At 36.8% G+C, this 17,483-nt stretch overlaps 1 protein-coding gene across 1 annotated transcript in view; it reads right to left on the reverse strand.

The window, feature by feature from the left end:
- Znf385d (zinc finger protein 385D) overlaps window positions 1–17,483 on the reverse strand; it is a 270,292-nt gene that overhangs the window by 138,730 nt on the left and 114,079 nt on the right. Inside the window, exon 3 of the mRNA XM_059273144.1 lies at window positions 13,211–13,321. Within this exon, the coding sequence (XP_059129127.1) occupies window positions 13,211–13,321 (111 nt within the window). The remainder of the gene's footprint in view (window positions 1–13,210; window positions 13,322–17,483) is intronic.

The following is a 17,483-nucleotide window of genomic DNA, read 5'->3' on the forward strand; positions in this document are numbered from 1 at the left end:
TGAGAGAAAAATGGATAAAGAAAATGTGATACATTTTCACAGTGGAGTATTACTCACCTGTTAAAAACAATAACATCACAAAATTTGCAGGCAAATGGATGGACCTAGAGAAAAAAAAATCATCCCAAATGGGGCAGCCCAGACCCAGAAAGACAAACGTGGTATGTACTCACTTACAAGTGGACACTAGCTGTAAAAGATAACCATGCTACAATCCACAGACCCAGAGAGACTAAGTAACAAGGACAACTTAGGGAGTGACATAAGGGTCTCCCTTAGAAGGGGAAATACAGTAGATGTTGCTGGTGGACTGGGGACAGGTGGGGCTGGGAATAGTAAGACATTTTCTTAATTAGTAATTGTTGGGGGAGGGCCCAGCCCATTTAGGTAGCATCATCCCTGGGTTGGGTCCTGGGTTCTATAAGAAAGTAGGCTGAGCAAGCCAGTAAGCACAATTCCACCATGGTTTCTGCTTCAATCCTTGCCTCCAGATTCCTGCCCTGCTTGAGTTCCTGTCCTGACTTCAATGATAAACAGTGATGTGGAAGCATAAGCCAAATAAACTCTTTCCTTCCCAGGTGTCTTTGGTTACGGTGTTTCAACACAGCAATATTAACCCTAAGACAGAAAGACTGCAAGTTTGCGGCTGGTCTAGACTACATATCAAGACTCCATTTCATTAAGCCATGAAGTGAATATATACCTCCATGACAGAGTGCTTGCATAAGGGTAAGGCCCCATGTCAACTGTTAGCACTGAAAAACAAAACAAAAATCTCTAATAATTATATCAGATACAATTTTAACATCAAAGCTCTCAGCAGCCATATTTGATGGAGCTGTGTGCATGTTCTAAGGATTTTGCCTTAAAAAATTAGTATTGTTATTGTTATTGTTGTTATTCTGTGTGCCACGCAGAGGGACACATATGCCACACTGTGTCTGTGGAGTTGGCTCCCTCTTTTCACCTCTATATGTAATTCAGGGATTGAACTCACATCATCAGGCTTGTGGGCAAGAACCTTTACCCACAGTGCCATCTCACAGGCTCCAAGAATTTTGTTTTTTAATTGAAGAGGAAAGTAGCAATGCTGGAAAGTCTTCATCCACCTAATCTGATATCCTTTCAAAATGGATACTAAAGAGAGAAGAAATAAGGAGAATGGTCAAGATGGTGGTTGCTCTCTGACATGGGTCTTGGGGGAATAAGTGTGTGGCTGTTAGTGTTGGGTATTTTAGATTAAGATATTTAGGATGTTTTAGCTAGTCAAACGGTGCTAGTTACTAGTTGAGATTGGCATACCGACGAGTCACAGGAGAAATTTCATTTGGAGATACTAGTGTGCAGGTTCTTCGGAACCTCACAATAACTCATTTTCCTCTCCTTCTTCCAGACTCTCGGGCATTTGTTCTGAAAACCTGAGCTGGGAGCCTGTCTCTGGAGAAGGCATCTCATCTCTTCATATGATAGGGCAGCCTGTGATATGGTAACCTTCTTTCTTTAATGTTCTCCTGTGCCCTAGGACTTTGCTTAAATACAAAGGAAATATAGTTCTGTACATGAAATACCCTTTGGAGTTTTGGGCTTTCATTCTTATCATGTTTTAGTGTAAAGATTGGCAGTTTATTGAGAGGAGAGGGTGGGGTCAAAATTTTAGTAATGAGATCCCATTATTTTCTAAAATCTGCTTCAAATTTTCTACCTGAATATAATGTGTGAATGAAATTATGATGTGAAGACCATCTTCAGAGGAGAAAGGCTGAGAGAGGGAGGGATTGGTTCTTCCCTTAGTTAGCTATAAAGGCTTATTATTCCATGTCAAAATCCCCAAGTTAGAATTTTCCCCACACTTTGAGTGTTTTATAAGCACGGAAATATAACCACTTAAGTGATGCTGACTTTCAACATTCATCTGGCTACTGTTTAAAACCGTGAAATCAAACTGTAGTCTGGCCTGACACATTGTCATAGCAAACAAGACTTGCCTGTCATAGCTGAGAAGAGGAGATGGTTTATTCTGTTCTTTGTATCCTGAGAAGATATGGGCTGTTTAGCATTGGGAAGTCAAAGTAGTGGGTTCCGGAAAGTATGCAAGGGTAACTTTTAAACCTGTGTGATATTAATGTATCTACATAAATCTGACGAACTCCAATCCTGGCAAGTTTCCAGAACACAGAGAAACTGGGGAGCGAGTTTGAATTCAGTTTTTCTAAGTGCTGAACTCCCAACTAGCACTGCAGGTTTTATACATGTCCATAAAGATGACTTGTCATTAACTGATCCTTTTGCCCTAGGTTTTGTTTTATAACTTAAGAACCATAAATAGTAAAATGTCTGTACGATGTGAAACACAGAACTCTTTCTCATAGTACTTATTTTAAAAAGAGAAATAGTTATATAATTTGAAGAGAAACTGGGGCTGAGTTATTTATTTTACACAAAATAGAAAATATTAGTGTCATGGAAATTTTAGGCTATTGTAATGAAGCCATTAAAGGAAACAGCTGGTTTCTAATCAAATCTACATTATTGTGTAATTTCCAGCCGCAATGTTGCCTGATTCTTTGTACTTTAACTGCTAAATTATTTTTCATTATTTTCTAAATTATTACCTTAGATTTTACACAATAATAAAAATAATACAAATCATAGAGAGAACAAACAAGGACTAATTGGAGGACATATACTTTAACCACATATCTGTTTCAAGTATTTAATGAAATCAGTAAATAGTTTGCTGTGGATACATACTATCGTTGCTCTAGCAACTTCTCTGCAATGATATTAGTTTAGAAAATGTAAGATATCAGAGAAATCAGAAAGACTTTGACTGCATCTAACATACGCTACACACACTGTGTAAGAGCAACGCTGACATTGAGCGATTGGTTTCAAAATATTTATTTCTCAACATCTTTTTGAACCACAAAGGCAGACAGTTAATGTTACTTGAAATACTATGAAAATTAAAGATAAATATTCAGTTTCCCAAGCCAAAAAAGAAAACAAAAATTCTAATTCAGGAAACCTTAAAAAAAATCAACACAATTAGACTTGCAAACATCCAAGTGAAACATATGATAGACGAGTTTTACAGTGGTACTGAATATTCATTGAATTATAATTCATGTGATTTGAATTTCCACAATATCTGCACTAACGATTGGAAAACTTAATATGATAATGGGGATAAAATAGATTATGAGCAGAATAATTGGGCAAATAATCGAGGAGACGAAGGGAGCTATTTTGGAAGATGATTTTTGCTGAGGGAGGAGGCAGAGTCCAAGACAGACATGACAACTCAATGAGACACAATGTAAATGATGAAACCTTCCACAAAAGCCTTGGAGGAAAATGCTTTCCCCCATGGAGGGCTGATTTGTACTGGCCTCCAGGTGTAATATTACGTGCACTGATGAGCTGATCAACAGAACAGAACTTCTATCCAGCTGTAATCAAGAGTGATTGATGGTTGGGACAAAAAAAAGTTGATTATCATGACAAGTTCACTGATGCAGAGAAAATAAGCCCTGCTTGGGAAATGGATAGAATCTGTTCAGAGACTACTTCTGTAACCTTATTTAAAAAGGAGTCCACAGGAAGGTTAAAAGCCCCACCGACAGGGCCTGATCATCAATAAGCTGTATAAGAATAAGTTTGCCATACAGCCTTCTCTACACAGATCTTGATATAAGGGCTGCAAAGCTCATTTGTGCTCAGTACAGATAAGGTCCATATACAGATTTTTGCGAGATTATGCAAAAATCTCTTGTGTCTCAAAAGCATCAGAACAAATCACACATGCCTAGAAAAGTGAACTCTTAGTCCAATGTGTCCTGCTTCCCGCAGCCGTATTCTGTACCCCTACATACATAAGAGTTTCCCACAGGACTGTAATCTTTATCTTGATCAGGTTCAATTTGAGTCAAAACATTGATTTGGAACAAGACAACAGATGCTTGGGGCCTTATTCTGCATTTAAAGTAAGGTTTGTCTGGCTTCAAAACAGTTGAGCCTGGAACAAAATATTTGATATAAAACGAGTTTCTAAAACACTACCTAGATTAGGCAGGACTGGTAGATCAGGCTCAATAGAAAAGTACATTGGTGGGTGTGATTGATCTACACAGTGATCTGGGGAAATTTTGACACTTGGAAAACATAAATATGTGTTATCCTGATTGATCTAACTATTAATGCATAAAATAAGCCTCAGTTAAAAAAAAAAAAAGAGCCAAGAGCCAAGAGCAAAGGTTAAGGAACAAACAGCCACAAAATCCAGATAATATACAATTCTGATTATTCAATGTTCTTCGCTCCTCTATCCAGGAATGCAGCTCTGTTGCTCTAGTTTCAGGGCAGTGGTGAAACGGTTTTATAAGAAGTTAAAATAAATTATAATGAAACATAATACAAGGATATATATATATCCATACAAGGTGGTTCCCAAAAGAAATTTCACCCATGTATCACTGGCTAATGAGAAATAAAAGCACTATGCTGGAACTCAATCCCACTCTCTTAGTTATTTCAAGTCTTGGAACCTTTACACAGTCAACTACACAGTCTGCCATCTCTGTAGGTTCTCCATCTATGAAACCTACAGATGAAAAGAAAGACTATTTAAAATTTACAGTTTATTTTATTTATTTATTTATCTCTGTGTGTGAATGTGTGGGCAAGTGCACAGCATGGCATATATGTGGAGGTCAAAGCATAACTTGTGGGAGTTTGTTTCTCCTTCGGCCATGTGGGTTCTGGGCATGGAAATCAGGTCTTCAGGCTTGACTAAATGTGCCTCTACCCACTGAGCCTTCTATCGCCTCCCAGAAAACCTCTTAGACATTTATTTGCATTAATACAGAACTGCTTCCAGGGGCAGTCATAACGTTCAGAAATAGTTATTTCTCTGCTAATGGGAGACTTACTGGTCCTATGAAATATCAACTTTCTCTTTTTAGACGTTTAAAATCTGATTTTCTATGTGTGGATAAGAAATTTAGAGAAATGTAGAATCTCAGATGTCTCTTTTCTCAGCCTATCCTTCATTTTATCCTCAGATGATGGAACTCTACCCAATTTAGACATTCTTGACTATCCCATTCCCATTAACTTGGATCTTTATACTTCCAATAGTCAGTGGCTTCCTTTAGTCCTCCTGTTGTGTTTCCTGGGCTCAGCAGTGAAGAGTATTGGCTGTTTTTCCAGTGAATCTATGTTCCTCTTCCAGCACCCACATGGTAGTTAACTACTGTCTACAATTCCAATTACAGTGACCCCACACCATCTTCTGGTCTATGTAGGCACCAGGAATTCACATGGCATAAACACACACACACACACACACACACACACACACACACACACACACACACACACAGGCAAAACATGTATAAAAATAAATTTTTAAAAGTTTTATTTTCTGAACTGTCCTGACAGCACTGGGTTTTCCACTCAAAAATCGGCAGCTAGTGCAGCTGAGAGACAAAAGGGCCCAAATGTAAACTTGGAGGATATGATCATCAATGGAGTTACCCAGGCATGTGGACATGCAGTCTGTCAGCCCACACCTCAGAGCATGGCTTACACAGGTCACCCAAGAACCCACTTACATTTTATCCAGCTGGCTCTCACACAGGTCTCTTCTCTGACAAGTAGATTATCCCTGACAGGAAATTGCTATTTAGAAGGAAATGGCGCCTAATGAAAAGACCATGATGCTCAAGCCAAAACTGTAACTTACTTTGAGTCTCACAGACCAACAGATTCTCCTATGAAAGAGATGTGTCAAATCTGAGTGATATCCACCTTAGAACTCATCCCTCAGAAGGCTCTTCGGAGATGGCACACCAATAACAAACTTAAAGAGTTGAAAAGGTTTTAATAAATGAATCATCACTATTTATTAAAAGGGAGAAATTCTTCAGGAATGGAAACCTTATATCGACATAAAAACAAACACTTCAATACTAAAAACAAAATAAAAAAAGATTAACCTTTCAAACAGAAGTGTATTGTCTGAAGAATAGCAAAGGTATTCCAAATTTGATGTTTCTTATGAGGTGATTTAACATTTTTGGGTGGGGGGCACATGACTATATAATGTATCCCATAAAATAAAATGACCTTGGATTAGAGTTTGTAATTCTTCATGCCATATTGCATTTCATTTTAACATCACTAAAGTATATGGCTAGTAATTTAATTTTACTTATTTAGTGAGTTTTGAGATAGTGTCTCACTATACACCCAGGCTAGCATCAGACTCATCACATTCTCCTGCCTCAACCTCCAGTTCTGGACCTGACTTGTGAGGTGAGCCATTTTATCTATTTATTTATAAAACTTTTATTTTATTACATATGTTTTTTGTGTATGTGGGCATGTATATGTGTGAGTACACTGTGTTATGAAATGTATGGGCAGAAAATAGGCCAAACTGTGGGAGTCAGTTCCTTCCTTTCACCATGTGGGAGCCAAGGATCAGACTCGGAAGTCAGACCTGGTGTCAAGCACCTTTATCTACTGAAATATCTGGTTGGCCCTTGGTTACTCATCTTAAGGCACAAGATTGTGAAACTTTTAATTCAAAGAGGAGCCCAAAGCAACCAGTTTCTAGGCAACAGTTGACAAGGTGTCTAATTCTGGTTGGTGGCTCTCCTGCCCTTTCCCTCTCTTCCCTGGTATTGTCTTCAAGTCTGGAATTGGTTGCACATTTTAAGTGCTGATCATTAGGAACCTTTCTCCTACGCATTTAGTAAGACTACAATATGGGCAAAGAATCAATGTACTTTTCTCAGCATGTTTATAGACAACAGACACTACCAGATGTGGGCAAGAATTAATTAGAAATTTTTAAAAAAAATCTCAAAATGGAATTTACAATTTAAGAAGAAAAATAAAGTGCTAAACTATACAAAGATAAAGGTATAATATTTCACTTTATGCTTCACAAAATTTAAGAATGCTTGCAACATAGGTATTTAGTTGTTTTGTTTGTTTGTTAAGTAAGTTGGAGCTGGAGAGATGGCTCAGTGGTTAAGAGCACTTATTAGTCTTTCAGAGGACCTGGCTTCAGCACCTAGTATCCATATGCCAGCTCATAAACACCTGTACATCCAGTTTCAGAGGACCTTTTTCTGGAGACACCTGCATGCATGTAGAGCAGATTAACTCATGAAGGCACATCCACATCCACAGAAATATAAGAAATAAATATTTTTAAGGTAAAATGTAAATTGATAAGTCTTTGATATTGATACAACCATCAGTTTTTGTTTAAGTGGTATTTAAGCATCATCCCCAAATAATATTGATTTGAATATTAAAGAGATTTTTAACACATGATGTGAAGAGCAGGTAATTGAGTGATTTGATTACTTGGAAAGAAAAATCACTGCTAATGCTGACTTTATGAGCATTATGAAAACTTTAAACTGCTTAATTTCACTATATCCCTGGATTAAAAAATGTAGAACATGAGTAATAAAAATTCATAATATTAAATAATTATTCATTATTAATATTTTCTACTTTACAACAGTATTGGAGAATCTATTAATGAAACTGGTGGTTATCTCAAACATCTTCCTTTATTAAAGGGTCAGAGGCTTCTGAGCCATGGTATCTTCTAATAATAGCCTGTTCCCTCTGTTGCTTCATCAAATAAATTCCTAGAAGTAATTAATGTTTGATAGTCCTGAGTTGTAGCAGGAAAGTTACTGCATTATAACTCAGGCATTTGACTTTGAACTTGTATTTAAACTGTCAATGTGGCTATTCTTGAATTGTGAGTGAGACTGAGTGAGAAGCACCAGGAGTCTTTGTGGGTAAAGCTCTCACTTTCTCCATACCAGCTTTGAGCCCAAACATTAATCCATTGAAACTCAAGGGTGTTGCTCCAGGACAGTGTGGCTTATGAGGAATTACGCAGAGCTCTGACCATGCTACTTTGCAGCATCCTATGCAATGGGAGAACTAATAAGCAAACAACATGAGAGCATCTCTCCGTCTCTGCTCTTGACTATGGTTGTGATGTCTCAAGCTCTTGCTGCTGTGACTTCCCCACACTGATGAACTATAACCTGGAATTGTGAGCTAAAACCTCTTCTCCCCATGTTGCTTTTCATGAGGGCATTTTATTATTTTCTCACTGCAACAGAAATGTAACCAGAACACCAGCTATTGGCCACCTGACTACTTACAAATCTCTTACAGTATGCCTTAGCTTGGCATAAGAACTTAGCAGTTTCTTCTGCCTCTAGCATACAATAAAACTCTGTTATTTTGAGCTTGACTATAAAGACACATTTTATATTCCTTGGTTTGGAAACTGAGATTTTATTTCATGTTCTATAAACAATTATTAAATATTTATTCTTTGTTTCACTTAATCATCTTTTATCCATGTTAGCTCAGTTTTAAGTTATCTTTCAAAAGCATACTTACTAACTTGCTCAGGCCACATAAGACTTCATGCTTATTTTAAGACAATGATAACAAATTGAGCACATTACAACCTTTCAGCCTTTAATTGCATGTTTTTGTGTAACTCCAGTATATTCATATGAATATTAAAATATTTTATTCAGTAAAAAGTTTGTATCAAGAAAAGGCAATCTGATATAATTGAATTTAATATAGTTTATGACACTTTAAAAGCTATCTGCAGGGCCCTAGCTGGAAATTGTAGCATATAAAAAACAGGTATGTATAACATCAAACTGCATAGTTTTTAATATGAAGGGTTAAAAAATAAATAAAAGCTTAGAGAGGGAGAGGAAATTGAATTTTCACGATCCAGAGATGAAAAGAATTGTAAGCTATTATTTTCACTGGAAAGGGAAGAAGCTTTGAAATGTAAAAAGGCTCCTGTGGCAAAAACACTTTCCTAGTGACAGAAAATTCAATCAAGCATACAAGTGAATTACAGTGTTGCTCCAGAACATTCCAGGCTTAAAAACAGAAACAAGAAAATAAAATCCAGATTACCTAGAAAGAACAAATGGGCAGTGGTTTGGGGATTAGGAAGGGGTTCCTTGGTATTAAAATATTATGATACCATATACATGTATGTTGATCTTAAGTTTTCTCTATATAGGGATTGCATTATTATAATGTTATCAACTGATAAATTTAATTGATATTTTCATTCAACATCTAAACAGTTCATTAAATTAGTATTTTAGAATACTGCAGGTTAGTAAGTACACAACCCCATTGCTTCCCTGGCCTTAGTTTTTACTGAAGCATAAAGGTGCAAGGGTAATTTTACATCTCTAAGAGAAGGTTAATTGTTACATTTTAATTCTGCAATAATTGTATCTTATTAGCAAAATGTGGTGAAATTATTGCCTTTTTAAAATCAGTATTAGATCTTTATATTTAAAAAGAAAAGAAAACTGTTGTTTAAAAAATTAACACTCAGATGGCAAGATGGCTTAGAGGGTAAAGGTACCTGCCACCAACCCTGAGGACAAGTTTTGGATCCTTGAGACACACATGTTAGAAGGAAAGATTGACTCTGACCTTCACACCCAGGTTGTGACAAATGCATGCACCTTCACATACATGTGTAATTAATTAAACAAATAGAATAACAATCATTTAAATATTAATCCTATATGTGAGATTACATCAAATATTAAAAATAAATGAAAATCTAAGAGCAATGAAAGTATAGGAGCTTATAAAACATAGAGTTCATTTGCTCTGTGTTTTATAATTTCGGGGCTATAAAGTTAATGTCCATAATATGCAGTTGGAATCCTGGTCAGACTTCCTCAGAAAGCATCCATGGTAGAGAGCAACCTCCAAAGATGGCTAAAATCTCATCCCTTGAAATTAAACATGTGATATATGACATGGAAAAGTGGGGTTAAGTTAGCAGATTCAATTAAAGTTACTAGTTGGTTGAATTGAAAATGAGGCAATTATCCTTGCTGTGGGATGGTCACTGTGTTGTGTTGCTCTGATTGGTCAATAAATAAAACACTGATCGGCCAGTAGCCAGACAGGAAGTATAGGCGAGACTAACAGAGAAGAGAATTGAGAGAACAGGAAGGCAGAGGGAGACACTGCCAGCCACCGCCATGACAAGCAGCATGTGAAGATGCCGGTAAGCCACAAGCCACGTGGCAAGGTATAGATTTATAGAAATGGATTAATTTAGGATGTAAGAACTAGATAGCTAGAAGCCTGAGCCATTAGGTCAAACAGTTTAAATAATATAAGCATCTGTGTGTTTATTTTATAAGTGAGCTGTTGGACTGCCGGGGCTTGGTGGGGCCCAGAGAGAAAACTCTCCAGCTACATATCCTGGATTATTAGGTTGGCCCAGTATGATCTGTTGATATGCAGAAGTTGGCAGAAGAATCAAAGCAACTGAATAAAGGACTGAACACCCCTCTGATATCTAGAGAAGTGGAGAGGCCCACTTCTGGAAGCCTCTACAAGCTGAAGCCAGAAAGAACTATGTTCTTCTACATAGGCCTTTGTAGCAACAAAATCCTTTCAATATGCTGATAATATCCAGAGAGGCTCATGTTAGACTTCTTGCCCCCAGAACAATGAGGTGACATATTTGTGTTTTTCCCAGTCACAATGCAAATAGAAAACTAGTATACACACTGTCTAGTCATGGATCAAGCCTGCAGTGGTTAATGATGACCCAGACCTATAAGCCCAAATACCATAATAGCTTGTCCATATTCCTTTGATCACATATCATACTGCAAAATTGTGAGAACGGTAGCCAGCTATCCATGTGGACCTTATGCCACTTAGAAACACTATTAGCAAAATAAATGGCTATCGTCTTTTTAATAAGAAAATGAGATTATATTGGTGAAAAGAAACATGGTAAAAAGTTCTTCTATTACCTTCTACAGGTTAATGTTAACAATGATATTTGTGAATGTAAAGGTCACTTAAAGTTTATTGGGTAACATTTTTAGTTCCTAGTCATGATTGGGATATCAATCTAGGGGAATAGAAACACCTTCCCAAATTGGAACCATCCCCTGGAAATGCTGAATGGCTCATTACTGGGAATGATCAATCCAAAGCCCTTGCCTGATGTGGCAAATATAATTCTTGTACTCAGTGCAAAGGCCAACAGATGCTAGGTCTAATGATCTTGAAGTATCCTTCTGACTGTGGAAAATATTGATAGTGAAACTGTTGGAAGATGGAGGTACTAAAATGGCCTCATCACATGTGAAAAGCTGGCAACTTGGTTTAGGGAAATCTTGTCATCTTTATCTGGTAATTTTCAAAGTAAAATTTCAATTCAATATAAGTGGAACAGGAACTAAGCAAAAGCCACTTTCAAAAAATAATGGTGACAGAAATGTGTTTTCATTTACCCAGTGTTCAGAAAAGAGCTCACAGCTTACAACACTGGTTTTGAGTCTTAGAAACAAAAGGACCATTTCTGAAACAAAAGCCTACCATGGAACTTTTATCATATCATTTAAGTCTTTAGGAATTTAAAACTTTGTATAATCTGTTCTGAAAAGTATAAGTTGAACACATAAATGAAAATTAAAATAAATACAATGTTAACTCACAAAGAAGCAATGAGTTCACAACTCTTATTTACATCTTAGAAGGATGCTACATTTTTATAATGGCTAGAAGAAATCATTACAAATCATTGTTTTATAATATGTTATTTTTCATGAATTAAGCAACTCCGATAAACTTTAGTTCCAGTCAAATAAATATGCTCAGCTTTTAAAAAAAAAACAAATAAAATTTAAAAACATTTAAAAAATCCTTTCCAAAGAGATCATGTGTGCTTAGTGTCTAGTTTTAACCAGTTAATATATTATTAGAACCATTCAAGTGAAGCTGTGGGTTGGGGTTTCTGCCCCGGCCAAACTCTCATGTTGAAATCCTAATGCTTGAGGTGAAGCATTAGGAAATGAGGCCTTTGTTAATGTGATCATGAGGGCAGAAACTGGTGTCCCATGGAGCTGCTTGATCAGTCTGCCTTGTGGAAGCCTGGTGAGAATGTATCACCTACAAGCCAGGCAGCAGATCTTTGCCAGACTTGGAAATTGCCAGCAGTTTAGGCTTGGGCTTCCCAGCCTCTGGAACTAGTAAGTTTCATTTATTATGAACTACCCAAGTACCCCAGGAGAAATCTATAAAGTTCAAATGTATCAGGGCAAGTCTAGACAGACACCCTTTTTTCAAGTCAGCAGAAAGAATGTTTGAACTGCAACAGAAGACTTGAGTTCCATTACCTAAGAAATCCTCACATAAAATGAATTGCTCTGCTCTAGAAGAAATGAGCCATTTGTCTAGGCTCCATGTATTATCTGTGGCTGGTCACTGCCTATGGTGATCTCAGCAAATGACATCCTCTGTACGGTCTGGCAACTTTGCACAGGTAACGGCACCCCAGGGTGGGGGTCATTCAGATAGCAAGCATGGGCCTTTATTTGCTGACAGTCTGAGTACTAGGTGTCCTGCTCCTTCTAGATCCACAATTCTTCTTTCTTCTGTGCCTCTCAGAAATAACTTGTCACCAAAACAGATTTAAGGATTGAGAAAGAGTCATATTTGTTACGAGTAAACATTGGTATCACTGGGATGGATCCACAGTCTACCTTCTCCCTCACGAAAAGTGTAACCAGTGTAAACAGCCTCCCCAACACCATCAAAGCACTGGCCAAGTCCCCAGACATCTCCCTTCTGTCTTGTTCCTCATGGAGCTTTCATTCTTCCTGTGATTTAGAAACTGAGGTCTTTGGCGGCCCCTGTTCATTTGCACTTCTGAGAGCACACACACTTACTTCCCCCAGCATTAATTTGGAACTGGGAGCCTATGGATAGTGAGGAAAAAGAGTTGAAGCCAAAGTCTTGGTCTTGGGAAATGATCTGTCTTACTTCAGAGTTTCAATCTATTAAAACTTTCACTGGCTCTGAATTTGATAATCTCCAAAGACAAAGTATATCATATGATATACATTAAGTATTCTCAAGATACTAAAAACAAAACATTAAACTTTTAAGTCTATCTAGCTGTACATGCATTTTTTCTATAGTAAATAGTAAACATGATATTAAACTCCCAAATTAAAGAACACATGGACTTGCATGCTATCTTTGAATTTGTGCATGCTCAGTTGCTGGAAAAAAGAAACCTGAAAACTAAAATCATATAATGCATTTTGTAGTGGCTAAGTGGTACACTCACATCCGAATTAAATCTCAACTGGCAAATGTTGCATGAGATGATTTGCTTTCTCCGATGAGGAAGAGGAACCCCAAATGTATGGTTTATTACAGCTTTCTGAATAGGATCCATCTGTAAAGAGAGAAAAACACACACACACACAACAGATAGAAATAAAGGTTGTCAGTTTCACTGAATGTCACTTGTTACATTTAATCTTCACAGCTCCTGTCTACTGCTTATGCTATAAAGAATGATGTTAGTCTAAGAAAAGGCATTTCTACTTTCCTGGAAAATAGATAACAATAAGCCTGAAGCATGGTATGATAAGAAGATGAAAAATGTTCCCATTAGCGTCTGTGCACTAAGTGCTTTTCTCATTTAGGACCAACAATTGCCACAGTTTGATAATATTCATGTATAATTAAAGGTTTATGGAAACTCAAGTTCTTACTAGTTTGAGCAGTCTAACATAGAAATGTGTTTATATCGTTGTCCAAATCTGAACTTCAAACCACATAGTCAACTATGAATATTAATTATGCACCACTATCCAATTTTAGTCTGTTTTGTATCATATAGACCCTAAAAGTACAGCATGCAAATCTAGTTTAGCAGGAATGGACACACAGAACTATACATTAGCTCACTTGGCAATCCATTTGTGATCACCACCTACAAGCTACATGTCAATCTTCTATGGACTTACATTGGGGGAGTCAAAGAGTCTCAGCAAAATTTTACTTATCTCCATCTCAGTTCAGAACAGGGTGCACAACATCAAACTCAATGTCACCTGTCCAACTCTGTTAGATGTAATATCCCTTTACCAAGTACTGACCTAGAGGCCATATGCCAATTTCCCACCAATTAGTACCAGGTCAAAATTTTGGTCTGCACCATAATCCTTGGATGGGATATTTGGTGACTTGCATCCAATTTTTTAATTTGGGATGAAGTTTAACTGTGATGGCTCATAAAAATTACTTAACAGCATTTTGTGTGCACTAAGAAACAAAGGTATAGATAGCTACATTGTAGAGTATGTGAAAGGGGAAATTCAACATGAACCTCATACTTTGATAAGCATTATTGGTATCATTACATGGTCATTTAAAAATTTTCAATATTATATGTATATGCACACACAGATAGACATATATCCATAATGTCTATTGAATATTCCCATACTCAGGGATTATTTTCTTCTTTATTGTTATTATTTCTTTTTGTCTTCGTACATAACCCCGGTAGGCCTTGAATTTAGTGTATCTCAGACTGGTCTCAAACTCAAAATCTTTTTGGATCAGCTTCTTGCAAGCTGGGACTATAGGTGTGCATCACTACATTTAGCTAGCAATCCTTAACCCATATTCATAGATCTTACTAAAGACTTCATGGTAGCTTGAGATAACTTGAAAATGATGTGACACAGTAAGAGTGAGAAATATGTCTAAGAAATGATGCCTAATGTTCAGTTTGTTACATATTATAATTCACTAATTTTCCTAATCAAAACATTGGTAAATTTTAAATTGTTAGAGCCAGTTAACTGGCCCTATCTATCTGCTGGTAGGTAGGAGACAGTTCGGGGTCTCTGACATTTACAATTCTTTGGTTGCTTGTCTAATCTAGCATTTGTAATGTACATTGCAAATGGCACTCAGTGGTCAGTAGATATCTTCCAGGTGATGCCCCTCACCTTGGTGTTTACTCAAGTTATAGTAATCGAAAGAATTCATGGGCATGATCAATTCATCTTCCGCCTTCCTTAAGTTGATAATTTCAATGGGAAATGGTGTGCACACCTGCAATGGACATGACTGGAGGCCAAAGCAGGAGAATCAAGATCTGAGGCCAGGTGATACTGCTGCATGCTGAGACCATGTCTCAGAGAAACAAACCAAAATAAGCCATTTGACACATTTTTCCCCCAGATTCTGGGTGTATCCTTGGCTGTTCCAGTGATTTTTATACTCACTTTCAAGTATTAATAAGTTACAAGGTCCCTTCCTCCCACTTACTGTTCAATCTTACCATGCTGTCTTTTAAAATCCATTTTTTATTTGGATATAATTAGAATCACCAACGTTAAATGTAAGGCCCAGAAACAACTGATCCACTTTCTGTCAGTACATTTTAATTTTATGTGTACACATAGAATAGAGAGGCTTGTGCATGCCAAGAAAGTGTTCCTGTCACCAAAATCTTGCCATTTCCCTAAATTCATATAAATGGTATTATGGAACATGAGGTCATGGTGTCTAATGTTCTTGCAGCTCATCATGCTGTCACCTACAACCACAGCTTTAGTGTTCCTTCAAGCGGCTACATCACAATGCATTTTTGCACTTAGCAGTAGGCATACATTTGCATGGTTTGCAGCACATTCCACATTATTCTTCACATTTAACAATTTAAAATCATTCTTAAATTCAATTCAGTTCCTTTTTCTAAGCATAGAAAACTAATCAAAAAGGATTGGCCCTTTCCTTCACTTGAGCCTGCTACAGGACAGTAGGGGCAAAGGCCAGGGTTCTGGTGTAGAAATCTTCTCCATGTATACTGCCATGTTTTGCATCCCAGCCAAGTTTTTATCATCCTCCCCGCTCAAGCACTACTCATCCCTATTTCCACAGAAACAAAAATAACAGTAAACCAAGTATGAGACCTTAGAGGTCACACACAGCTCACTCTGATTCCTGGGGTTAGTCTCACCCTTTAACATGCCATCCCACACTTCTACAGCACACATACAGAATGATTTTTCCTATACCTTTCAGGTGAAAAGGAGAATGAGGCTGCTAATTCAGAGAACGTGGCCCCACTGAGTTCTGTTGCAAGTATTCAGTGCACAAAAAAAGAACCATTTTTCTCAGGGCAGAAAGTGAATTCTTCCCATAACCCATAAAGCCTTAATGATTAATGATTAAGGGATATTACAGTTCCCCTGTAATAGTATTTTAAAATATAAACACCCTTCATATTTATATCAAAGACTTGCTTTGTAAATATACAACACTAGTTTTTATCTCATAATGGTGAGCAGGACATTATTTATCTCTTTCTATAATACTGGATAATCAGAGTCTACTGAGTTGAATACCCCAATTTTTGTGGAAGATATTTCAGATCCAGTTATTGCATGCAAATGTGACATGTTCTCAAAATTCTTCTAATTGGATTGAATGATACTGTGATGATTGTGACTAAAAAATCAGATTTCAAGATGCAAATGGGCATATTCTTCAATTGTTTTATCTCCCTATATACTTTGGGGGGAGGAAGATTTAACTGAATTGTATGCTATAAATGGATGTCACAAAGTATAATTAACATCATCAAAAATTCTTCTAACTTCAGGAATCTAGTCAAACAAATTTACTAAAATCTAACGCCTTTAACAGTGAAGATTAATAATAATGTTTTATATACAAATGCATACAATAAGTCAATATGAAGAGCAAAGTTTGAATAATAATGAATTTCACTACTAACTATTAACTATATTAACTAAGTGACATATGAAACGATGTGCACTAAAGTCAGAACCTACTAACAAATTGGGGATTCTCACACAGACAGTTTATCCATTTTCCTAAAGTTATAGATATTTACCATATTTGCTTACAAAGAAGGTCATATACATTTAAATAATATAAATCAGAGGATCTCATCTATTGAACAATCGCATCTTACAGTGTGTGCACATTATCATCAGAGTTCTACACAATGGAGAATAAATGCAGCTAGCATGTGCAGAAGACATAAGAAGAAGGGTTCTTGGGTCAATGTGCTTTAGAAATGCCCAATATAAGCATTGATAGTACACAATGGGAAATTAATATCTTAGAGACAGCTACAATAAGTGTGTTCAAATGATGATTCTACAACAGTGTAAACACAGTCTTGTTCTTTTCTTTTAAATTTATCATGATTTTCCAATGCAAACAGTGGTGTGGGAAGAGAAATTTATTTTGAAAATGTAAACGAAATATTAAGATACCTGTGTAAACAAAGGGCACAGAACAAACACCATAATACAGAGAAACTTCATGCATAGAGCCTTGAGATATACCCCAAGGACACCACATGGCACTCAGGAAAAAGGTTGAAAGGATGGTAAAAATCAACATGGCAAACAGTGGCACATTTGTCTGGTTTCTAAGTAGGGATATTTTAAAGGGCAGAATTTCAAAACTCATTAACTTGGTCCCAAACACAAATGAAAGACAAGAATGACACTCTAACTATTGCTATGCTTGCCTCATCTCTAGACTAAAATCACATTTCG

Source organism: Peromyscus eremicus, chromosome 9 (assembly GCF_949786415.1).
Source record: "Peromyscus eremicus chromosome 9, PerEre_H2_v1, whole genome shotgun sequence".
Lineage (NCBI taxonomy): Eukaryota > Metazoa > Chordata > Mammalia > Rodentia > Cricetidae > Peromyscus > Peromyscus eremicus.